This window comes from Xiphophorus maculatus, chromosome 5 (genome assembly GCF_002775205.1).
Source record: "Xiphophorus maculatus strain JP 163 A chromosome 5, X_maculatus-5.0-male, whole genome shotgun sequence".
Lineage (NCBI taxonomy): Eukaryota > Metazoa > Chordata > Actinopteri > Cyprinodontiformes > Poeciliidae > Xiphophorus > Xiphophorus maculatus.
The window spans coordinates 6,985,499-7,012,278 of NC_036447.1; the positions used below are offsets into that span (position 1 = coordinate 6,985,499).

Consider the following 26,780-nt stretch of genomic DNA (forward strand, 5'->3'; position numbering starts at 1 on the left):
AGCTCCAACTGTAAGTCTGTGGCGGCTTTGCATGTCCAAAAACTGACATTTCTGACCAGTCTTTGCTGTAAAATAGAACAAAATCAATCAGATTACATGGAGAATATTCATTTTTAATTCTTGCAACAAATTCTCAGTCGGTATGGACTTTGGCTGGACCATTTTAAACCGTGAGCATGCTTAATCTACAGCTCTGGCTCCAGGTTGAGGAGCGCTGTCCTGCTGAAAGGTGAACCTCTGCCTCAGTGTCTAACCTTTAGCCTTGGGGATTAAGAAGTTTCCCTTTCAAAACCAAAAAGTGATTTGGCTTTTAAAAACCAGATTTATTTTTTCTATCATTCCCTTCAGCTGTCCTATAACATTAATTCCCAATAAAACACAGGCGTTTCTAGCAGTGACATGACACAATGACAAAGTTTGAAAAGTGAGGCCATTCAGCGAAGCGCTGCATGGCCTCATGTTTTTTTACATCCATAAAACCGACCATTTATGTTTTCCTTCCTTTCTTCAGATTAATTCCTCGGAAGTAGTGGAAGCTTCACATACTGATTCAATCAAGTAAGATGATTAACTTATAAATAGTTAAATGAAGATTGGATGTGAATATAAAGAAAAAAGTAAATTAAAGGTGGTGTTTTATGCAAAATTCACTTTTTGCATGTTTCTATACTTTCATTTGGGTCTCTGCTGCTTCTAAGATAAAATAAAAAACCCAGATTATTTTTGTCAATAAGTTAATGTTTTTTGGTGTCTGAAAAAAATGAGCCACTTCAAATCCTTCCCGATTGTTGAGTTGCACTGTGCCGTTACCTAGCAACCCAAGCTGAGTTCAGCCTGTTACCTAGCAACACAAGTGAGGCTCCAGCACATTTGATCAACTGGTTTTACCACCGTATAAGCTGTACAATGGCTGCTGGAGTGTTTTGTTCTTGTCTTATCATTCAGAAACCACTTGATGCGTTCTTGTTGATTACACAGGAGTCTCCACTTCTGCTTTTCAAAGATGTACGATTGTATAATTGCACATCTGTTTGCAGCCATTTTTACATGTGCGTGTAAATGTATAGTTGGCCAGCAGCAGATTATTTCAATTTAAATAGACACCAGGCCCTAAAACAGCAGAAAATAGGCAGAGCTGAACAGACTAAAACCTCATTATCTAGAATATAATCAACATATTTTGTTTATCTTAGCCTGTTTTGGGAAGCATAATAGGTTACCTTCAATATTTGTTGTAAAATTAACAGAAGAACATAAATGCAAGTTAAGCAGTCTATGCTTGTAGATGATATTTAAGGGTGAACCACATTAAAATAAATAATATTAGGTCTTACTTCTCCACAGGAAATAGAAAACCGCAGCTCAGGTCTGGATGTATGAAACTGACTCGTCCCTTTTGTCCTAATATTTAAACACTTGCAGCTTAAACACATCCAGTGTGTTTAAATGTCTCCTCATAAACAGGATGTGACCTCAGAGTCCTGAATGCCAGCTCTGGTTCTGAACACAGACAGCATTTGCAACGTCTGACGACCCAATGATCGCCCAATAACGCTGAAGTGAATTAGGTGTTAATTCAAAAACAAATCTAAAACATCTCAAATCACGGAACATTTAACTTTGAGGGCAAAGGACATTTCTGGCATGAATTGTTCGTATAAACGCGAGCTGTCCTTGACGGGCAGTAATACAGGCGGTTAGTGACTTCAAACTGAATGGTTCCTCCAACTGTTAGCGCTGAGAGCTTTCCTCCACTGATGCGTCCTTGTCGCACAAGAACAGAGCAAAACACATCACATCCTTTCTTTATGATCCAGTAGGCAGTTCTGAAAATATCTCCAGCTAAGAAAGGTGCTAATTGGACTCTTGGTAAGATAAAAGCAAAGCAACTGTTGTGTGGAAAAAGCCAAAGGCTCCTATTGCCATGGCTACCTGCTACACTTGGCTTTAATTACTGTAATTATGGTTTTTAACTTTTTCACATCAAAGAGTGCTCTGGCATTCTGCAGCAAACTGCAGCGGTGACCTACAGCCCTGCCTCCCACTGAACTGTGGCTGATCTGAAGTCTCCCTGAGAACCTTCATCATGTCTGTGTTTGAGGTCTGAAAAACGTCCAACCTTTACTGTTGAGCAGATAGCCAGTTAATAAGTGACACACACATAAAGGCGACGCACACAAGAATATGTCTGTGCAGTCAAAGATAAACAAATTACAGAGAAAAAGCTTTCAGGGATATTGGCTCAGGCTCATAGTTGTGTCTCAGCAGCACCTGTTAATGAATTGGCCTCAATAATTACTAGCAGTGCTGGAAACATAACATAAAATCTATATTTTATTTATTGTAACAATCTCAAAATATTCATTAACATAATTACAGATATGCCCTCTTTTGCCAAACTGATGTCCTGGCTCATTGACGGTTTGAAATCTGCAGCTGTATGGCTATACGCACTCTGCATTCCTTGAGATTTTCCTTTAAGTAAAAAAATAAAATAAAAACAATGTTACTTTTGTTTTTATTATCCAGCCCGCTTTACTATTAACAGAATTGTGGAGAAAAATGTGTTTTGTGTCAAAACATCTTGTACTTAGCTCACATCTGTGTGAGTCTAAATGATGTGTGTCCTAAACCTAAATGTTATTAGTCATTTTTCTGGCTATTTGGCGGTTTTTCTGCTCTTTCTTCTAAATATAAAAGCCGTGAAGCTAGCTAAAAATGAATACGTGGAGTTTTAGCCCTCCAGAAGTCCTACAAGGAATCGAGTAAACCCTGCCTGAACTTTTTACCATGTGTGGGTCTGGTGGGTTGCCGATTACAAGTTGGGTTTTTTTGTGGTTTAGTGAACTGAAGTGCTGACCAGTCTTCTGGTTGGTCGACCGTAACATCTGCTGCGCTTTTCCAGAGTGTCGCACTAAGACTGCGGGTTAAACACTTACATCTAGTTTAAACTTTGCCAAAAACAGTAGAATTTAGGCAAACAGTGTTACTTCATCCCCTCATTCTCTGGGAGGTCTGACACGTCACCTGAACCTGTGCGACACACACGATGTGTGCTGGAGTTGTGGATTTGTTCTTATGGGTAAGGTGCAGTGACAGTTTTGTGCATACCCTCCGATAACATCCTGCAGACGCCCCTGTACACAGACGCTCCTCATCCAATCTGTCATTTTACAACATGTTTCAGGATCTACACATCCAAAGCTGGTTGAGATGTAGCAGCTGCAAACAACAAAATATTGTTGTGCAAAATATTGAATGCAATAGCACAATAAACTTTTATTTGAAATATAAATTTGAGAAGTAAGCATTCCTTTGCTCCCTGTAATAATTAGACCCAATGGTGTGCACTGTGTAATGAAATCCCTATTTAATACACTGAAGTCTGCTGCTGCGACAAAAATGTGGAAAACCTGAATACATTTACAAATCACTGTATCATAGTCTGCATCTAGCAGGAAAGTCATTTGCATGGAAAACGGAAAAGGTGTACGATAATAAACTTAAAGGTCTACTATTATGTTTCCTTGAAGAAGCTATAGGTCTGTGGTCTATACAAAACATGTTCATTACATTTAATACACAAAGTCATTCTCAGATATTGAAATTTCACCCGATCAGTTTTGAGCTCATTAAGGAATGCGCCGTTTTAGCGTTAAGTAACGATTATGCAAATGAGCTGCTGCTGGCCAAATCCTACTAGCTCAGTGTTTACAGTATTAGCACCTCAGACACAAACAGACGTACAGTGGGACAAACATACGTCTTTGACCCCGAAGAAGATTAAGTCAAGCCACAAACACTGAAAGGTTAAACTGACGCAAATTTATATGCTATTAATTCAAACTCCGAGGACTGAGCTTCGCCTCGTGTCTGAGCCTTGATGTGAAGTCAAGGTGAAATCAGCACAATAATTAACCAAAGACTGTTTTTATCTGCAAATGTGTCTTAAAAACATATTTGCGAGGTTAGAGGAGAAACACCTCTCTCAACATGTAAAAAACAAACAAAACTCAGACAATCTCGGTGTTTTCATAAACACTGAACGCAATCAGTTGAACTGCGACAGTAAATGCGTAGCTTCACTTGAGTTACAGGACAAGCAGAGGCTAGCATTCAGCGTTAGCTTATGCTACCTGACGAATCAGGCTCAAGCCGAACAACACAAAACGCACATTATGTACTTACACCGCCATCATGGAGCAGAACCTTCCTTCAGTCCAGGTATTTTGGTAAATCCCGCCTTGTCCTGCTGGTAGTTTTCAGAGGAATCCTTCCTAAACTGATTTCACAAACTACAATTTGCGCAAAAATAAAACGAAGCCAAGCAGCTCTGTACTATTCTTCGTGTCTGGGAGAAAATCCTGCGTACTCTGTGTTGCAGCCGATAACAATTTATTTTTCCCCCCCCATTTCATTTCCAACCGCCGTTACAGCGGAAACTGAGCGACTCTTGAAATGAAGTGGGAGCTCCAGGTGGGTTGCCAGGTGAGGGGCTGGGCGGAGCTTGGTTTGGGGTTGCTAGGTAACAAATTGTGCAACAATTTAGAAGTTTTTGACACAGGTCATTTTGCAGACACCAGCACATTTATTCATTCCCCCCTCCAAAAAAACCATCTGGGTGTTTTTTAGTATTATCGTTGTTTTGCTCTTGGAGTACTTCTAGAAGCAGGAGATATCCAAACGGAAGGACAGAAACATGCAATTATGTTCAATAAATTGATAACTGATTAAGCTCTAATGGCTATTAAGACTTCAGACTTTCAGAAACCTTTAGGGAAAAGATTTCTGATATAATCTTATTATTGTCTGTGTAAGTATCCCAAGCTCCTGTTGATCATGGTGTAACCGAGTTTTGAGATTAACATATCTCAGCTACTTCCTGCTGAGATATGTTAATCTCTCAACATAGAGCAGTACAATTTTTTGTACTGCTCTATGTTGTCATTGTGTGTGAATATAACGTGCTGATTGAGTCTCTTTTCATGCAATGCGAGGAAACGCAGGACTTTATTAAGCAAAGCTTTACTCAAGTTAAACACAGCAAGTTGCTGGGAACATTCAATCAGGTCTACCAAGCTACAGTGAGATTGCTAACCATGGTAAAAACCTGTTATTTAACTTAAAATAGAACATTATGATGGTTAAATGGACCCGCTAAATCGCTGGTTAGTGTTTGTGCAGGTCTGGACTACAACAAGAGAGAAAAGTCCAACAATCAACTGCAGGCCTTGTGAATTACAACATAATGAAGGGGTGATATTACTTAGCATCCATCATAGCTTTCCATCATGTGGAAAATTACAGAGTGCATCTTTGAGCTGGGTTTCCATCAGGGGTGACGAGGTTCTGGAGTTACTCGGCTCAGAAACCTGGAGGCTAACTTTTTACGGGCTTAGCTGGAAAGGCACACCGTTTCTTTTTTTCATAATAAATCCGATTTATTTATTCAGTTATTGCTCACTTTCTTTTCTAAAAAAGTAAATTACAGAAATATTGTCAAAAAGTGTTTGTTTTTTTCATTTTTATTTCCATCCAACCTCCTGTGAGTTGTACAGCAGACAACTCACAGTTGTCTGCTTTTGCAACAAATTACAAGAATCTTTGACTAGTGCGAAAAAATAGTCTGAATATTAGCAGAAAAATTATGCAATTTTACCCAAAAAATGCCTTAAAGTAAGAAAAAAGTTGTTTAATGAAATCAAAGCAATAGTTTCAAAGTCTTGCTATTGATAATTTGATGCTAATATGTTAAGAGAAGTACTACATATTTTATTATCTCTAAACTTACACATTTTAAATTTGTTATTTTTCATGTTGGAGTTTCATAAAATTATGACTTTATTCTCTTATTTTTTTTCCGGCTACATTGTCGTATAACTGTGTTCTTGCAATACCATGACTTTATTCTTGTAATTAAAAAAATAAATAAATCTTAGACTGGCCCTACCATACAGTTGGTCTGAATTCAAAGTTCAGATAAATAGAAGCTGTAAATCACAAACAAGATGGCCGCCCTGAACTATGAAAACCAATAGGAGTGAATTGATTTTAAAAAATCCTGATTTTCCAAACATTAAATCTTCAAAACCAAAATTCATTTATAGTGTAAATATCTTATCATACTTGAAATAAGACAAAATTAACATACAAGTAATTTTCAGCAAGAAATAGGAGCTTCTTTTAAGTCAATTTTTTTTTTAGATTGAAAAAGTAATAGTTATAAGCGAACTATAACTTTTTCATTCAATGTTAAAGGAATCATTGACTAAAATCAAGCTCATATTTCTAGCTGAAAAATGACTAATAAGTTAATTTTGTCTTATTTAAAGTATGCTAAGATATTTAGAAACTAAATCAAAAATATTTGGTGAGATTTAGTGTTTGTGCAGTGTACAGCCTTTGGCACATTTTCCATTTTCAGATACTATAATGTATTGATCAGAGCTCTGTGAGGCGTTCAAAGCCTAACAATGTGCAGTACGTTCCAGAGCCCTGTAAAAGCAAGAAGGTCAATTTTAGGGTTTTCCAATAAAATGGACAAAGATGGTATCTGTGTGATCAAATTTTATTTATTGCCGTTTCGATTCCCACCCAGACTCACACAGATGAAACATCCACTTGCCCATGCGACGCCCGCCCCATGCACACAGGCTCCGCCCACCTCCCCGTCACAGCCATCCATTGGTGGAGAAGTCCCGCCTCAGCAGCTGAGTCTCTGCCTCTGTGAGCGGCTGTAGAGGAGACCGGCAGGCGCCGCCGTGGTAACCAAACCACTCCATCGCCTGCTTCAGGGCAGGAACTCCCAATTTTCTGGTCACCTAGCAACACGGAGCTTCAGTCAATTTCTACACATCCCCATCATTATATGGACTGCATATGGAAACAGTGGCAGTAAAAAAGAAACATGTGAAGGCCTGATATTTGAAGCGGTGGAAGAGCGAGTCTGCCTGGGCCGTGACAGTTAGCACTCCTTAATGAACCTGTTTGTAGCCTTAAGCACACTCAGCAGCCAAATCAGCCGGTCCCAGAGCATCTCTGATCAGAGCTCAGCACACACCTCTAACATTCACCACAGAGCTCAAAACAGTTTTTAACTGAACCCATTCTGTTTTTACTCACTTCTACAGGTGAAGCTCATCACTTAGGAACATGATTTGATAAAATGATGTAATTAAACTTAAAGGTGACCGTTTGTGCTTCTTTGGACAAGTTAGGAGAGATCATTGGTCTATGCAAAACTTGATCATTACATTTTTTGCACAGAAATCGTTCTTAGATAATGAGATTTTAACCTGCTCAGTTCTGACTGCTTTGAGTTCCTTACAGAATGAGCTGTTGTATTGAGTCTTGTCACTTTAAATCCCAATTAGCTGCTGCTGGCCACGCCCCCAACTCAATGTTTACACTCGCGCACGAAAATGGCTGCTAACAGATGCGTAATTATGGAACCGTACATCTTTGAAAAGCAGAGTAGAGCCTCCTGCACAACCAACAAAAATGCAGCAAGTGGCTTCTGGATGGTAAGTCAACAACAAAACACTTTTTCAGCAGCCATTGTACAGCTTATACAGTGGTAAAACCAGCTGACTAGACGTGACTAGACTAGAGCTTTGCTGGGGTTGCTAGGTGACGACGCAGCTCCCGTTTGTGACTTAATCGGGAGGTTTTTGAAACGCCTCATTTTACAGACACCAATAAACATTAAGCTATTTACCATAAATTGACAACAGCTGGTTAGTTTTTTAAAAGCTGTTTTCAGAAATAGTAGAAACCCAAATGTATAGCAACAAAACATAAAAAATCCAGATTTTGCAAATTTTGCCTGCAGCTCCTCCAGAGTAACAATGGTTTTATTGGCTTGTTTTTGTTTTTTAAAAAAAGCCTTTAAAGCAATGTATAACTATGCACCACTTCGGTTTGGTTTATAATATCCCAATGAAATTGACTGAAGTCTGCAGTTGTAGTTTGAAAAATGTAGGGAAGTCCAATGGATACTAAAATACTTGTGCAAAGCCACTGTTCGTGATAGAAAATAAACATCAGCAATGTTGTGACATGGCAATCTGTAATAATCAGCAGAACTTTTGAAAATTATTTTCTTGTTGCTGTAAATTCTTACAGTTATTTTACTGTAATAACCTCTTCTTTTCTTGTGGTAAATATTTTGTCACATGTTCTGACAGGAGTGAATATTTCACCCTATAGATTCAGCCTTAAAGTGATAAAATGTGATGAAGCTCAGTCTGACGCGGTTTGTGGTGGTGTTGGTGCCGGTTTCCTGAACCGGTGGCTCAAGCAGCGCAGCAGATGGTACTCACGGCTGCGTTGGGTTCGATGAGCCGCTGCTGCAGGACTTTGGCTTCCTCCCAGCGCCCAGACCGACACAGACGCTCCAATTCACACAGCTCCTGGCCCAGAACGTTAGCCAGCGCACACACTCCACCGACAGCACCTACACACACACGCCGACACACACACAGGAACCAGTGGGAGTTCAATATAAAATGCTGTCTGCGCCCAACATTTGCTTAAATTTCTATATTCAATTAAGATATAATTAAATGAATTTAATTAAATCAACTGGTCTTTTTGACAACTTGACATTCATAAATTTCATATTAAAACTTACAAAAATGTCCTGTTAGAGTTTGACAGTAACTTATTGCATTTAATTACAGTTAAAGTAATTAAATGAAACTTTTCTGAAAACATTTACTTTTAGGAGTATTTTTGCTATGCTGTACTTTTTATTTTTACTTGAGTAATTTTATTATGAAGTACCTCTACTCTTACCCGAGTAACAATCCTGGTTTTTCTACCCACTGAATGAAAAACAAACATGTTTTAACCAAAGGGTCACCAGACACACACCTGCAGTTTTTGTTAAAAGTTTCATAAGTTTTTTACTAACAGAAAATGATTTGGAAATTTTTTTTGCCTGATTTTGTAATTTTTTGTTACTCAAATTAATTGCTATCATTTCTGTCCTTAAAATAACAAAACTTCCCCTCAACTTTATATTTTGGTCTGTCTGATTATGTCATTATTGATAATTTGATCAGTTACTCAGTACTGGAGTAGACTTTCAAACAAACACTTTTTATTGTCTTAGATGGCTACTTTTACTTTTACTTGAGTAAAAGTATGCTCAATTAGTGCCATTATTACTTGAGTACAATTTCTAGGACTAAGAGTCTGTTCTTCTTTATGATATCAAATAATGACAGTGATTGGAAAATCCCCGAAAACAAAAACTACACCTTTATTTCTGGAACTAGCCATGCTGACATCCAACTGTAAAAAAACATGTGACGTTCCAAAGGAAGGTTGATTTGATCAAATTAAAAAAGACTTGAAAAAGCTTTGAACTGACAAGTCAGCAAACCAGATCTGGGAAGCCGCTAAGTGCCGCAGCGTGTCAGCAGTTTTCATTTCCCATCAAAGCTGCAAGATTTTTATAAGACCTCAACACACAGCCTGCAACATGATGATCATGAGGATGAACTTGGTAATCAGAGCAGCAACACACACACACACATACACACCCACATTGACCGCATGGATATATGAACCTGTCTGTGCCGACTTGCTAGCTGTGCTAAACTCTGAGCTATTTGTATAATTTTTTTTGGACTCTGTAGGTTTCCGCAGGATTTAAAAAAAGGTCTCATTAGTGATTGCTGAAACATTTCTGTGAATCGGCTGAATATTTTTGATCATTATCCAGCTTAAAGACCCAATAATTATCTTTTCCAGTTTACTGAACGTTAGTCCTCTTACGTCTTTCCCTAAAATGTCCTGGGATTTCTCTAACAAGGTTTATTTGTTTATTTAAAGATCAGCATTAATCTCTGAAGGCCATTCTTCCAAACATTACAATAAAAATCATTTAGACATTTTGTTTGTGTCCTTCAGACACAAACAAGATCATATTAAAAGCAAGTCAAATGAACTGCTTCAACGACTTACAAACATTATAAAAATACCTTACCACACACAGATTCAACCATATTAGAACTAAGTTCAGTAATAATTATTAAAGTAATTTGCTATTTAAAACTACTCATTTCATTCATTTGATTGTATAGGGATGTTTACATTTTACGTTCCCAGGGTTTGTGGAAGGTAAACAAGCCCACAGCATCACAGATCCTCCACTATGCTTAACAGTGAGGTGCTTCTCCACACTTTCATGCTTTTCTTACGGATGCGAGTGGACTGGAGACGATCCAGAAACAGGAAGTGGACTATTGACCCTTTGCAACTACGTCACTAAATCATTCGAGGCGCCATAATGTGAAGTGAGGGATGGGAGTATTGAACAGAGCGACTGAAATTGTTTCCCAAATTTGTTTTTGTCAGTTTATTCATGGCTTCTACTTGTTCGAGTCGAGCTAATTTGTAGCACACCTGGTTGGGTCTCATAGACGGCGGTATTTACAGAAGCTAGCTTAGAAACCGACCCGTACCTCCTCCCTCCTGACGTGTTGATCAAATTACAGACTTTGCCTGAATTCACACCACACAATTTATGTCACTATGTCATAAACAGCGTTTCCCTTTACACCGGAGCGGGATTAAAAACTGACAAAAGACGAGACGCTAACCAGTTTTTTCCTCATACATGCTAGGCTACATGACGGTAAGGCACTGTTTCCATGGTTACTAACGGTTACATACCTTCTCCATTCTACTATATTTGATATCTTTTCTAATCATATTTACTTATAAAGTACATGAACGTTAATCTTCTTACCTTGTAAAAAGTGTTCGCTGCAAATCCGCGATAACACCGACAGCTGCCCGCCGTCGCTGCCGCATCTTTCCTCATTAACACTTATAAAATAAAGTTTGGTCTTCACCCTTACCTATTTGTGCAGCCGACCGCGCAGCACCCGGTGACAATTTTAAAAGTGAAATCAACTATAAATAGAAGCGATCATAGGTTAATAGGTTACATGTCTGTTTTCAGATTAACTTTAAAGGAGCGCATTGTTTGCTTTGACGACCGTTATGGAGGAATGGGCGGAGTTCTGGAGAGTGTGACGTCAGGTGTAAAGGGTCAATAGTGCAGTGCATTCTGGGTAATTACAACCAAAAAAATGCGTCTTGCACTACAGGGAGAAATGGCTCTTTTTTTAAACCAGGAACAAAAGAGAAATCCCACAACTGCTAAAATTTGTTTTACATTTTGTGAAGTAAGTTGTGCTCAGTGTCTTCTTCAGAGGTTTTTGTGTCGTTTCCTGGTGCAGCGCCACCACAGGCGAGGGGGTGGAATAGGTTTTCCAATTTGGATCGTTTGACTCCGAGAGAAAATGAACCGCACCAACTGAACATGTAACAAAAGTTGCAATTTTGGTCCGAAATCGAACCAGGTCTACCGGACTATCAGAGCAATGTTTTCAAATTAAATGCTTGGTTTTTCTAGATTTTCTTGTGGGAAATTTTGCTACTGGAATATAAACGTTTTATATATTCTTGCCAAAGGTACCAACAAATGTTTCATGCACATCTGAAAACAGACGCCATGGATGTGTGTTTGTTTGAAATCTAAAACTGTGTTTATCCTGACATCTTCTATGCTGATTGGAGAGAAAAAAAACCCAGATTAATTAGATTCAATAAGAAATGTCTTCACATGTATGGCTGTAGTGTAAATGCCTCTTGTTACATGAAATCTTAAAACAATTAGATATAGTTATTCACCCGGGCTCTGGTTGAAAGGAAGTACAGCTGATGGTTCCCCGTTGAGGAACAACAACTCCCCTTTGGGGTTTCTTACCAACACAATAAGCAGCCATCAGAAACCCCGCTGAGCCCGCTAAAACCTGGAAATCCTGCGCCTTGGTTTTGTGAACAATCAGGCCAATCCGTGTGATCTGTGGAAACATGAAAAAAGAAAACGAGAAGAAAAAAGTCAAAAGCAGCGTTTCAACGTCAGTTCCTCCCAGCTGCCAGAGTAAATATCTGCCGGTGTATTTAAATCCCAGGAGAGATTCCCACCGGGGACTGAGACATGCCTAACATCTCACAGGGTAAACAAATCGCTCAGCAAGAGACAAGCATCATCTCCTCTCAGAGCCAAGGCTTTTTTCTTCTTTTTTGTTTTGGAGGAGGGGATCGTTCAAGATTCAAATCAAAAGGAGGAGGAGAACAAATGGAGGAAAGCAGATCGTTCCCAAGCGAGCCAAAAAAAGAGGATTTAACTTCAAACGGTGGTGAGTAGAGGACTGGAGACGCTCATGAATATCATCTCATGAATATCGGCTCCATGTTTTGTTTTGTCTCTTTCAACTTTCTTTTGTCAATCTACAAACTGAAACCCACAATCCAAGTAAACCTGAAATGTTCAAAGGGAGGCCGCGCGCTCCGCAGGGAAAACCTGCTGAATCCTGCCTCAGCCTCCATTAGCGTTCCCACTGACAGAGTATTTATAACCACAGCCTGTCAGTCACTTTCCTCATATTAGTCATTTAAAACATGCAGGACTGTAATTGATCAGTCAGTCAATCAGGTTACAGGAGCTCCTGCTGGTCGCCTGAAAGCTGGAGCACTCTGGTTCTGCAGATAAAGCTCTAATGGGGAAAATAATACCGCAGGAAGACGACCGTTTCCCCAGGTGTCAGGAAGACTTATTAGCTTTTATTTTCTTTGTAGTCTAATTACTGCTGCTAGCATGCAATGTGCAGCTTAAGGGCCTGAGAAACATACCTGCTAGATTCATGAATTAAGCATTTATTATGCTGTTCAATTACAAATGCAGTTTATGTTACACCGAAGCCGAAAGCAGATGTTTTATACGTAGACTTTATCCTGATGGTTTTCTAGAGATAACGAGTTAACTTCCTGTTTTCTAGAGATAACGGGTTAACTTCCTGTTTTCTAGAGATAACGGGTTAACTTCCTGTTTTCTAGAGATAACGAGTTAACTTCCTGTTTTCTAGAGATAACGGGTTAACTTCCTGTTTTCTAGAGATAACGAGTTAACTTCCTGTTTTCTAGAGATAACGAGTTAACTTCCTGTTTTCTAGAGATAACGGGTTAACTTCCTGTTTTCTAGAGATAACGAGTTAACTTCCTGTTTTCTAGAGATAACGGGTTAACTTCCTGTTTTCTAGAGATAACGGGTTAACTTCCTGTTTTCTAGAGATAACGAGCCAACTTCCTGTTTTCTAGAGATAACGGGTTAACTTCCTGTTTTCTAGAGATAACGAGCCAACTTCCTGTTTTCTAGAGATAACGAGTTAACTTCCTGTTTTCTAGAGATAACGAGTCAACTTCCTGTTTTCTAGAGATAACAAGTTAACTTCCTGTTTTCTAGAGATAACTTCCTGTTTTCTAGAGATAACGAGTTAACTTCCTGTTTTCTAGAGATCATAAGCTATTTTCTCGTTTCAGATAACGGGTTAATTACCTGTTTTCCACATGTACTTTTTGCTACTGGTTTTCTCGAGTTAACGAGTTATTTCCCATTTTCTAGAGATAGAGTTAATTTTTTGTTTCAGATAACTATCGATTTTCCAGTATTCCACAAAAACCTTTTCCCAATGATTTTTTTGAGATAAGTTAATTTCCATGATGGCTTTCTTGTGAAAATCAGTTCCACAATAGCCTGCATTTAAGGGTAGATTCAAGTTTTACAAACACAACAATATTTTTTTTATAAATTTATAGAGGAATTGATTAAAGTCAAAATCGGCAGGTCAAGGTTTTACAAAAACATCCATTGCATTGCATAGTATTTTCTAGTACACCTGAAATAAGACAAAACTAAGTTACAAGTAACTTTTCAGAATGACACAGGAGCTTAATTAAAACGTTTTAGTTCCACTGGCAGATTTTGTTTCACTTATTATATGGAAAAATTGTTTTGCTTTAAGAGAAATAATCTGCCAGTAAAACTCTTACTTCTTAACGAATATTAGACAATTATTGATTGAAATACATCTTGATGAAAAGATACTTGTAAGTTAGTTTTGTCTTATTTCAAGTGTCCACTGGCAACTAGACAAAAATACTTGGCAACGTTTTGTGTTTTTGCAGAATAGGCCAAAAATTGGCCACAAATTTTGAATCTTTTCTCCTGTAATAAAAACAAAACAAACAGGAGAGTCTTGGTGTGCCATTCAGGTGCAGAATAATACAAACCCAATGGGAGCGCTCAGGCAGTTTCATGGTTTGGTTTGGTAAATTGGCACTGAGAAGGACAGACCTGCGACGAAGGAGGAGAAACACAAGTATTGTGTTCTTTTTCACTATAAACACTCCAGCGTTCAAAGAACTTAATCAATAATACCAGAGTAAATACTTATTATGTTGTTTTGCTTACATTTTAGACTGACACTGAACTGACTGTCAAACAGGGAGGCAAGGTTTATTTTGTAGATAGATTAGATTTTCCCTTTAAATACATTTATTAGTGCATTTATTGTTGTTATTCATCATTGTAAACATTTAAATGTTTAATCCAAAGAATCCTTAAAAAGAAATTCACACACACTGTTACCAAAATACATCATTTGTGTCATTGAATCTGGGGTTTTGAGGTGTAATATGAATTTTATGCAGGTGTTTTAAGGTATGAATACTGTTTAAAGTTGAAGGCAAAGCGAATTCAAAAGTAATTTCTATTGGAAAGGATACATGAGGGTTTTGATCATTTCACAGAAAGAAAATCTTAAATTCATTGCAAGTATTTTCTTCTCGTTGCCATTTCTACCTTTCTTCCAGGAATACATGCTCAAAAGATAAAAAAGAAGCAGCAAGTAAAATCATTGTGATTCCTTCAGTGAGACAGTTTTGATTGTCTTGAACGAGAATAGAGGCTTATTTTGCATTATGTTTTCTTAGAATTAGGTTCTGTGGATCTTAGTTTTCAGACCTTGGGTTCATTCACCCACAACATCTGCAGCAGAGGAGAAAAGCAGAAGAAGAAACAGTTCAATATGTCCTAAAGTGTCAGAAGCTTTACTACGGAGCATTAATGTTGGGTTAAAGGTTGATCTCTCAGTTCAGACTGAAGTCAGATAGAAAAAAATGGGAGAATGAAAAGCATGACACCTTGTAAAATGTTTCAGTTTTTATTTTTGTCTTTTCATATACAGTATGTTATATATATGTTTTTACTTTAATAGCAAAAGTCTGAAAAGTGTGGTGTGCATTTGGATTCAATCCTCCTTAGTCTGACACAACAAAATAAAAATGTAGTTCAAACAATTTCCTTTGAAATTACTGTAAATAAAAAGTGAACAGAGTTCACGTGTGTCATTTCAATACATGCCGCACTTTTCAGTTCTATATTTATTAAAATGTAGAAAACCAAGTATCAATTTCTTTCCACTTTACATTGATGCACTACTCTGTGTCAATAAATCAAGGTTTGTGGACATCTTCAGTTCTTCACACCAGCTGAAGATGTTTTCCAGTAATTCTGACTAAAAACAATAAGACAAACAAATTAAAGTAAGATTTTAAAGCAAGCAGAGATGGTTGAACATCTGAGGCTGCTGGTTATTATGTTTTGGTTAAAAGTTTTCATAAGAGACGTAGGTTGAGAGATTTAATCTATGCTAAGACCATTTTAAAAAAATAAATAGGAACTGTTATCCAGCAGAACTTATCAGACATTAGGAAATAATTTATGTCTGCTGATCTACATAATCTTTCTGCAACTTTCTTTGTTCTCTGACACCAGAAGTGGGAAGAGTACCCCAAAAAATACTCTAGTACAAGTAGCACTACTTTGACATATTTTTACTCAAGTAAAAGTAAAAAAAAATATTTGGTAAAAGGTTTACTCTAGTACTGAGTAACTAATCAAATTATCAATCATTTAATATTTAAATATCACAATATCAGGTGGATCAAAATATAAAGTTAAGAAGAAATTTTGATATTTTAAGGACCAAAATGGCAATAATTAATTTAAGTGACAAAAAATAAATAAATTAGACCAAAGAAAATGTTTCAAAATCAGTTTCTTTCAATAAAAACTTTATGAAACTTGAACATAAACTGCAGCTGTGTGTCTGTCTGGTGAATTTTTGGTTTAAACATGTTTGTTTTTCATTCAGTGGGTAGAAAATCCAGAAATTTGACTCAAGTAAAAGTAGAAATACTTCCTAATGAAATTATTGAGATAAAAGTAAAAAGTACAGCATCGTAAAAATACTACTAAAAGTATTTTAAAAATTTTTTAAAACTTCCTCAAGTGAATGTAATAGAGTAAATGTAACTATAACTATTCACTGCCCGTCTCTACCGGGTTGTTCTTCCTCCCGCTGAACCGTCCTGCTCTGTATCAAAGCAGCGCCACTCTGCCATCTCCCAGCAAGTTCACAAACATGTAATTTCCCAAACCAGAAATCCATTTGCAACTTCTTGCAAACACTTCCCACACGGACAAAAAGGCATGAAGAGCCTGACAAGAGCAAGGCGTTCTTCCTCCTTCCGGCACGCAACCCTGCAATCAGACAGCATCAGAGAGCTGGATGCACTTTGGTTTCAGGCTCTTCAGCCGTCACGACTCCTTCAAACGTGAAGAAGCTGCTGACAATCAGTCCGTCTTTTCATAAACACAACAGCAAATTGCTCATTTTTAAACAGGAAGACGATTCAAACCCGCCTGTTTGGTCCTTGGCCAGTTAGTTCCAGAGTTCATGCCCACTTGTTGCATCATGTCTTCCTGCTTCTGGTTTAAACAAGCTGTTTTATACCATGTAACAGCAGGGAATTTCTTTTGGTAGTGCGGAAATATTTGATAATAAAAAGACTCTGAATTTACCTGTTAAAATGCAAGGATAATGTAATGTAAACAATATTTTGAATATACTTCTTTAGCAAACAAAGGAAGTTTGATTTGTTCTACTAAACTGCATACAGTAGCTTCAAATTCAAAAACACTTTATTGATCCCAAAGGTGAATTAAATGTAACTCATTGATTCAGATTCTTCAGAAGAGTTATTGTAGATAGTGATGACTGTTGGCAGGAAAGATCTCCCGTAGTGGTCTGTGTTACAGCAAATGTGAAGGAACCTCTGACTGAAGATATTCTGTCTTCTCATGAACGGGATGGTCAGGATTGTCCATAATTTTCTTGATTTTATGAAGAATGCTGCATTTCATCATATTTTAAAATTTATTGATATCAGTAATTTATAGGTGTACATTGACGAGGAATTGATAATTATTCTGATGATGCAGAAGTGCTGGTCAAAAAATTAAATGTCATGAAAAAGTTGATTTAACTCAGTAATTCCTTCAAAAAGTAAAATTTGTACGTTATATTCATTCGTTACATACAGATTAACGTTCATATACTTTACAAGAAAGCATAATAAGAAGGTGCGTGTCTAACCGTTGGTAACCATGGAAACAGTGCCACACCGTCATGTAGCCTAGCATGTATGGACACAAATGATTAGCGTCTCGTCTTTTGTACGTTTTTAATCCCACTCCGGTGTAAAGGGAACCGCTGTTTATCACATAGTGACATAAATCATGTGGTGTGAATTCAGGCAAAGTCGGTAATTTGATCAACACGTCAGGAGGGAGGAAATACGGGTCGGTTTCTAAGTTAGCTGGTTCAGGCTTCTGTAAATACCGCCGTCTATGAGACCCAACCAGGTGTGCTACAAATTAACTCGACTCGAACAAGTAGAAGCCATGAATAAACTGACAAAAACAAATTTGGGAAACAATTTCAGTCGCTCCGTTCAATCCTCCCATCATGGCGCCTCGAACGATTTAGTGACGTCGTTGCAAAGGGTCAGTAGCTGAATAAAACCTATTTAACGTCGACGGTGTTGATATAATGAATACTAAGCATCAAATCTCATTCATTAATTTTGCTCTCTTTTCATTAAAGGGAAATAAACTGGGTTAACTTTCATGGTTTCTTGTTTTGTGTAACATAAGAGCGTCAGTTTGTACTGTAAGAAAAACTAAGGCTAGGTGAGGAAAAGATGCTTTATGAAGTTCATTTTGTTTAAATCTGGAAATTAAGTGGATAAGCAAAGGAACAGGAGAAAAAGTGTCTGCAGGTGAAAGGTCAAAATTAAAGGTTAGTTCAAGTTAAAGTGTGATACAACATTTGACCTTGTGTGTTGAATAAATGTTATCTTCACTGTAAAGATCAAGTGTGATAACTTTTTCCATCCAGCTTCACTGAAAGCCTCTGCGGTCCTGCACCTCCGTCCATTCATGTGCACATAATTACTTCTTTCAATTCAGTCTTTAAAAACATCGGCCAGCTATTGAATTTAAAAAGTAAGAATCTATACAAAATCTGAGATATTTAAATTTCTGGGACGCTGAGCTGATAAGTAAAATACTGTGCATTCACTCAAACAGACAGAAAATACAAAGCAACCTTTGCAACCTTTCTCCAACTTTGAAGCAATTGTAATTCTGTTTTAGAGCCAACGTTGAAATCTGGTCTATTCAGCTCCTATTAAAAAAAGCGGATTGGTCAAAATTCAGACGGGTTGCAGTGACTGGTCAGAAAAAATCCAAATGGTGATTGGTCAGATTTGAGGAAAACTCACAATGACTGATGGAAACTGGGAAAAATGTGTGAATGATGAGTAAATTTGCATTAATAGATCACAACATCGTGACTTCCTGAAGGGACGGATTGTTGCTCACTGGGTCGAGTCCCATCAGAACCATTTTTCAGAATGAAAATGGTGTTTTTGTTTGCGTGTTTTATGATGTTCATTCCTGCTGAATGACATTTTGATGTTTCCTGAAAATGAGAACTTGTTTCCAATCAACTTATGTGGTAAAATAAAGATCAAACAAAATGTAAAAAATAAAAACAACAACAACAAAAAAAACAAAGATGACCAGAATTTCCTCCTGAAAAACTAAACTAAAATAAAAAAAAAGTATCCTCAGCTTACGTCTCCTCCGCTGTCCTTGAGGCCCAGGATGTTTGGGTGCTGAGACAGCGCCACCACAGCGTCCACCGGCAGGTCCAGGCCCGTGTTGGCCGGGACGCTGTACAGAACCACTGGCACCGGGCTGCTGTCTGCCACCTGCAGGCCGGAGGAGGAATGACATGTCTAAACCTGAGAGTTTTACTTCATTCTCTCAACATGATTTCACTCCTAGTCAATATTTGCTTAACTATTCTAATAAAACTCTTTTGACTCCAATGTATAATGTCAATTATTTAAAAAAAAAAACAGACTGTAGATTTGGTTTTAAGTAAAATAGAAAAACAAGCCTCATTTCTTTTCATTTTCTGAAAGCATTACAGGCCTTGAACAAGTTAATATATTTTAAAAGCTAAAATGCATGAACTCGGTTCTGCTTTTAATGTTTTTGTTGCAAAAGTTTTTAATATGTCTGCAACATTCAGTGTCACACATTTAATAAAAAAATATCTCCGGGTTTTTTAAGGTTTTATAGCGCCACCAACTGGACTTAGCCTGACAAATCACTGATAAGGCATAACATTATGACCACCTGGTCTGAGAATACACATCCTCACAAGTTTCAAATCTCAACGCAGTGCGTATTCTGACATAATTTTGTATCTGAACCAGGATTATCTCCAGAGATTAAACACCTTAAAGGCGACCTATTATGTAAATTTCACAATTTGTACACATTTATACTTCTATTTGGATCTCAACTTCTTCTAAAAACACCCAAAGCACTTAAAAAAAATAATAAAAATAAAACGCCTAGATGTTTTTTGGGAATATGATCATGTTTATTGATTTTCTGAAGATGACCCTTTTCAAAAATTATCAGAATGTAACATCACAAATCAGCAGCCACTGCGTTACCTAGCAACACCAGTGAAGCCCAGCCTGTTACCTAGCAACCCCAGCTGAGCTCCAGCACGTTTGGTCAGTTGGTTTTACCTCTGTATGAGCTGTACAATGGCTGCTGGAAAAAGACAAGTGTTTCATTGTTGACTTACCATCCAGAAACCATTTGCTGCATTCTTGCTTATTGTGCAGGAGGCTCTACCTCTACTTTTCAAAGATGTACGGTTGTAGAATTGAACATTTGCTTGCAGCCATTTTTACACGTTAGTGTAAACGTTGAGCTTATTTGAATTTAAAGTGACAGGAGGTCCTAAAACAGCTCAAAATAGGCAGAACTGAGCAGAGTTGTGGAAAAATGTAATGAACATATTTTGATCTATCCTAACCTGTTCAGGAAAGCGTAATAAGTCACCTTTAACATGTCTATTTTCATGTAATGCTTAAAATTGAGTCTAATTGCTTAATATTTAATCATTTAATTAAATTCTAATTATCTCTCTATCTCATCTGGCTAACAAAATTGGAGCTTTACTCACTGATATCATGCACTCACCCAAATTTCCTCTTTCTGGGAAACTTACAGAGGCATAATATTCACTTCTAGTCTATTGCTCAGTGAGGTGCGAATCAATCTTATGTCAGAAGTCATGATTACATTTCTGCAGTAAAAGTGCCAGCTAACCTTTGTGAAGTGATGAATGAGCGCCCGGCTGTCCATCTTGCCCTTGTAGAAGCACGGGTTCACCACGAGGACGGCGTCCGCTCCGGCTGCCGCCATCTTGGCTGTGAGCTGGACGGTGGCTCTGGTGGCTGGACGGAAAAAACACAGAAATAATACAACAGAGCCAGTGGCAGAGGTGGGCAGAGTGCCCAAAAAAACCTTTACTATAGTAAAAGTAGCACTACAACATATTTTTACTGAAGTAAGAGAAGAAAGTAGCCGTCCAAGAAATTACTCGAGTAAAAGTTAAAAAGTATTTGGTAAAAAGTTTACTCAAGTTCTGAGTGACTGATCAAATTATCAATTAATATTTAAAAATTTAATAATCAGACAGACCAAAACATAAAGTTAAGTTTAGCATATTTTGGCATTTTAAGTTAAAAATAATAATTCATATAAGAAACAAAAAATAACAAAATCAGACAAAAGAAAAAAAAATCCCAAATCAGTTTCTTTCAATTAAAAACGTATTAAACTTTAATAAAAACTGCAGATGTGTGTTTGTGTCTGGGGAGTTTGGGGTTAAAACATGTTTGCTTTTCATTCAGTGGGTAGAAAATTCAGAAAATTTACTCAAGTAAGAGTAGAAATACTTTATAATAAAAATACCGAAGTAAAAATAAAAAGTACAGTGTAGTAAAAATACCCTAAATGTAATTTTTTTCAAAATACTTACTCAAGTAAATGCAATTGAGTAAATGTAACTAGTTAGTATCCAACTCTGGTTGTTGCTGAAGGGTATTCAGTCTATAAGGTTCAAAAACCTTCGGATATAACGTCACAAACCAGCAGGAACTGAGTTACCTAGCAACCCCAGTGAAGCCTGGCCGTTACCTAGCAACGGGCCTGGCTTCAAACACGGTCAAAGCTAAGCCACGAAAACACCTTCATTGTCTTTCATGGATGGTCAAAATTCCTCACAGAACAAAATTCACATTTTGCAACGTTTCTAAAAGACTAAAAACAAAACGAAACTAAAAGCTCTGCAGCGGGCAAAAGTTTCCCCTCAACAAGGTAAGAAACTCAGTGAAAATTATTTTAAAACCTTGGTAAGAGTTTATGCTGCTGCTGCAAAGCATGGCACAACCAGTCATTAGGGGCAAATTAATGCCTAATAGAGCCAGGCTGGCTTTTTGTCCTACAAAAAATCACCCAAAAGCTGTAAACTGTAAATCTTATAATTACTCTAGCTATCTTTGTATGATATTAAAATGTGTTTGATGATCTGAAACATTTAAGTGTGGCAGGAACAGAAAAAAGGATAAATGCTTAATGAGCTTTTACCTACAAATTAAAGAAAGAAATTTGGATTTCATCAGTTCAGTTTGAGCTAAAGGTGAGAAAACATTTTAAGGTTTCAGACTCTAAATACGATTCATCGTTTCCCATCAGTGAGTCTTTGATTCCAGAGGATGCTATTTGGGTACTGGTGAATTATTAATAAAAATATTAATATAGCCCTTTTTGAGTTATTTAAGCACAACAAAATCTAATGTGTGTCTTAAACGCATCATGAAGATTTTAAAAAAGTGTAAAAAGCTGTTCAGAAGCACAGAAATGTCAAAATATGAAAATCTTGTGCAATCTAATTTAAACTTCCTGTTCTTCTCACACGATTCTATAATCACACAATTTCCTTTCAATTTAACTGAAACACTAAAGCTTTGAATAAAAACATGTCTGATTAAAAATGAATAAAATACGTCTTATTGTAATTGTTCTTAATTAGTGACCCTCCGTGACTCCAAAGATTGGATTTAACCGAACCAATAATTAACGTCATCAAGAGTTTATGCTGTTTTTGAAAGGATAAAACATTTCCACGTTTCATTGAACATCTGTGAGGGCGTTTGTGGTAAAAACTGAAAAGCATTTTAAAACTTAAGAAAAGTCTTTTCCTAATGAGATCAACCTAACCGTTAATTTTTTTTTTCACTCTTAAATTAAACTGTAAAATGTTTGAAAATGAGAAAAAAACTTTAAAAAGTTGAAAAGTTTGGAATAGAAGCCTGAACATAAACAGAACATGTAAAAAAAAAAAAGCACATTGTTTTTACTTTGCAGTCAAATTTTTTTTCTCTAATTAAAGTCGAACATTAATTTACTAATTATTCAAAACGCTGGATGGAGAGAGTTTGTTTCTTATGTCTTGTAATAGAATCTAAATCTAATTGTTTTTAATTATTATTCTGGATGTACAAAGCATTCTGTGAAAAGGAGAGAAACTTCATGATTTGATTACAATTCAGAAAGCAACAATTTGATAAAAAATGTATTATAAATGTAATATTTCCTCACTCAGCCACTCTGTGTCACACACATGCAAACATATAAACAAAATTAGCAAAACAAAAACAGACTAAATATGAAATAAAGCTGCCAAAAAGAAAGAATATAATATTTAATGAATCTATCCATCCATATGAAGAAAATACTTGTGTGTTTCTGCATTTAATGACCTTCCAAGCAGCCGACCTTGTTTTCACAGGTAAATAAATAAAGAGATTTCTGCCATTCCTGATATGATTTTATAATTTATATTTACACCTGTCTTACTCTCAGGTGGAGCACATTAGCTGCCACACAGTTACAGGTAACATAAGATTCGTTGCACAAAAGCCATAAAGCATTGCCCAAAAGGCGCCGCACACACAGGGAGGAAATGTGTTACTATTTCAGATCATTTCAGACTTAAATCCACATTGAAACTCAGTTTAAAGGCACTGAAATAAAACTTCACAGTGCTAAAAAGCAAATAACCAACACACATAATAATGTCACAGCCATTTCGCCAAACAAGCATATTTAGAGGCAGAGGATAATTTTGGGATCAGGTCATTGCTGCAACATTTAAGTAGCAAAATAATAATAATAAAAAAGACTCAATTTAGTTGTTTTTTTTAATCTACAGTCAGAGGAATCATATAAAATAGTGATATATACCAGGCAATAAATAAATAAATGATAGAAAACTGTAAAAAAACAGCAACAGAAGAAAATATTGGGCAATATTGACATTCCCCAGAACTTGGACATCATCGAGAATATATGGAAAGCAATTCCTGGCAAATGTTGCCATGCTGGTTGACCGTTGCCTTGTTTCATTTTCCTCCTAAAATATTTATTTTGTACATGTTATATAGTCCCATTAAAGGGGCAGCAAGGTCTGAAATGATTTCTATTCATTTTATTATCATTATTATTATTATTTTTACATGGGTGTGACGGCTTTGTGCTTCAGTAACAAATGATTAGAAAATGTTGTTACTGGGCCACCGGTTAATTAATGCTGCCTGTCTGCATTCACTCTGCTACTGTAGAAAAATTACAAAACTTTATCTGTTAACATTTTATGCTATTTACCAGGAATTAAAAATGAGATTAAACGTAACAACCACATTTCTTAAAATGAACGTTTTTCATAAATCCTTCACTATTCCAAGTAAATCAGAGATTGATCAAATGCAGATTTTGAAGGGTTTTTTTGTTGTTGCATCTGAAAAGCGTCTGTTTATTGTTAATGTGTGTATTTATGTCTATTAAATGTCTAAACAGAGTCCAATCCCACCTACATTCACAGCCTGATCCAGCCAGCAGCAGCTTCCCCAGCGGCAGGGATCGTCTGACCTCCTTCACCACCTCCACTCGCTCCTCCTCCGTCAGGTAGGGATACTCACCGTTGGAGCCTTGAACCACCAGACCTGCAGCAACAAAAACTCTCTCAACGTTAAGCTGGGACTCACACAATGACATCTGAGCCACATTTAGTTGTGTCTACTATCTTCTACTCTTTAAGTCAAATAAAATGAGCAAGTTTTAGATTTGATTAATTTTGTCAAACCTCCAAGAGTTGAATAAACTGGAGTTTTTAGGTTAAAGGCATTCTGATTCTAATTCTAATTTGCATCGTTTTTGTTTTGTTATATTTCTAAATCTGGGCTATTGTTTTATCTCTATGTGTTTTTACTATTGCACATTAAAAAAAATAAAAACTAATTAACTGACAAAAATAGGTTTAGGGTTTGTGAAAATGTTACCGAGATTACGAACAATTTCCTGCACAATAAAACGCAGTACCAACTCAAGAACGGTAGGGGGCGACAGACAAGAGTTTTTGTGTTTCTTTAACGTTGAACTTTGTCTCATTTTTTAGGGTAGAAAACAAGCCAAACTTATTGCAATACTAAAAAGCAACATGTATTTAATGCAGACTTCCTGATCCAGTGTTTAACATGTGAAGGATCATTATTGAAGCATTGTGTATGTTGCGGTTCGGTTCGGTTTATCTGAGCTGAGTGTGAAGCTGAGCTCCAACCTTTAAAGGGTATCTTGTCATATTTCTGCAGGTTCTCCTCCAGCTTCTGGTAGTCTACGTCCTCCTTGGCGGTGAACGGAGTGGCAATGGGGGGGTAAATACCGCTGAGATCCAGCCTGGCGGCGCCCACGTGGCTCGCGTTTCGTCTCCACGGTCGGTACCGGACGCCACAGCGTGTCCAGACCCGGACACAGAGCATGCTGAGGCGGTCAGAGAGGCTCGATCCGCCCGGTATCTGTGCAGCTGCTGCAACCAACAATCCTTATCCAGCCCAGTTAATCACTAACTGTCCTTTAAACATGAGTCAGATTCAGGTTGGAACAGCTTTCAAACCCACAAGAAGCCACAAGATTTAAAAAAAAAAAAAAATGGAGCCGTTTCGCTGCAGGGGTCATGTGACAGAGATGACCTTTGCACTAAAAGCAACCTGCTTACTTAAAACTACCGCCAACACTTTAAAGATTACATTTCTGCATATTAATGCACATTAATGCTCGCCCACGTAGACAAAGCGCCCCCTACTGACGGGGTTGGGGATGAACCAAAACTGACTTCAGCCTGCAGTCACACATTTCTAGGGGCAAAGAGGCATTTTTATTTATTTTTATCCTCAGTTTAGCTAAATTAAAATGGTGAAGACCTTTCGAATTTTTTTTGCTGATGAAATACATTGTATATAATAACATTTTTAAAAAAATAGATAGATAGATAGATAGATAGATAGATAGATAGATAGATAGATAGATAGATAGATAGATAGATAGATAGATAGATAGATAGATAGATAGATAGATAGATAGATAGATAGATAGATAGATAGATAGATAGATAGCCTTATAATGTAAAAATGAATAATTGTATTTTTATGGTTAGGTTTGTAAATAATGACACAATACATAACATTTTTGAGAAAGAAAAACAAGAGGATGAATATGTTTTCTTCTCTGAGATGTTCAGACAACAAACTTCATATTTGTAGGCTGAAAATGTTCTGCATTCTAATCTTTACTCTGCAAACTCCTATTTCAGAAAACAACAAGGGCCCGTTTTGAGTTTAGAAACAAAGCAACCTATTTTTCAAAGTCTTTGTCTGAAAATCTTTGACGGATTCCCCGTCGTGCAGACAAAGAAGCGAGGAAAGAATAAAAATAGTGACAGGAACATTAACGTCCAACTGAACTTTGATTGGCAGGCAGAAAAACTGGGCCATTGCTAATTTACGAAATGACATATAAATTAAATCCTCCCCTAATTACTCTGTTAGTACAGGTGACCCATTTAATGAGCAAAAACATAACCTGGGCTCTGCTTGGAGAAGCGCCGGTAGCCTTTGCGCTACTGCCACCGTGTGGACAAACTTTGAAACACATTTAGTTAATTAAAAAAATCTGTAGATTTCCTGAAGTTTGTGCCAGTAGGAATTTGATTGGTCACCGTGGCTCTCACCTCATGCTAGCTCTCACCTGTCCCATGGATGTAACTTATCCATTTCTGCTCATGAATTTAACAGACGCAGTTCAGTAGCTTCCACCCTTCATATCCACATTTAGACTGGCTTCATGTTTTATTGAATAACAAGAAGATGGAAAGAGGAACGAAATGATTCTTCTCCATAAAAAGTGAAGAACTCCTGGCAAAAGATTTTTCTGCACCTCTAAGGTTTCAATGAACACAAGTCATCTTTTTTTCTGTTTGATCAATCAACAAGAAAAAGAAAAAAGGTTTGAAGCCTAAGAAAGAAGCAGCTTTGGGTAAATACTCCGACATATTGGGTTTGTAACTGAGCAGCAGCTGAGCTGATGGTGTTATTAGTCCAACACTGCTGATCGACATTAGGGTTAACCAATAAATAACAATAATGATCATAAATAATAATAATAAATACATGAATTGGATAGAATTTTACTACATCAGTTCAGGTGTGCCTCAGGGCTCCGCTATTGGTCCCCAATGCTAATA

The 26,780-nt window shown here is 37.1% G+C and overlaps 1 protein-coding gene across 1 annotated transcript; it reads right to left on the reverse strand.

The window, feature by feature from the left end:
• Window positions 1-6,549: 6,549 nt before the first annotated feature.
• On the reverse strand, window positions 6,550-25,208 carry hoga1 (4-hydroxy-2-oxoglutarate aldolase 1). Its single transcript, XM_005797462.3, has 7 exons — window positions 24,822-25,208; window positions 24,079-24,207; window positions 20,468-20,595; window positions 18,907-19,041; window positions 11,786-11,882; window positions 8,322-8,455; window positions 6,550-6,821 (listed from the first exon to the last, which is right to left on the reverse strand). The coding sequence occupies exons 1-7, from the start codon at window positions 25,018-25,020 to the stop codon at window positions 6,672-6,674; spliced, it is 972 nt and encodes a 323-aa protein (XP_005797519.1). The 5' UTR covers window positions 25,021-25,208; the 3' UTR covers window positions 6,550-6,671.
• Between the last annotated feature and the right edge of the window lie 1,572 nt (window positions 25,209-26,780).

What these genes read in the sequence shown, in the direction of transcription:
- hoga1 (XM_005797462.3), bottom strand. Translation starts at nt 25,020, where the DNA reads ATGCTCTGTGTCCGGGTCTGGACACGCTGTGGCGTCCGGTACCGACCG. An exon ending in TCAAGGACAGCGGAGGAGAC is followed by an intron (nt 11,883 to 18,906) that starts GTAAGCTGAGGA and finishes ATGTTTCCACAG; the next exon opens with ATCACACGGATTGGCCTGAT. An exon ending in TCATCGAACCCAACGCAGCC is followed by an intron (nt 6,822 to 8,321) that starts GTGAGTACCATC and finishes CCGTGTTGCTAG; the next exon opens with GTGACCAGAAAATTGGGAGT.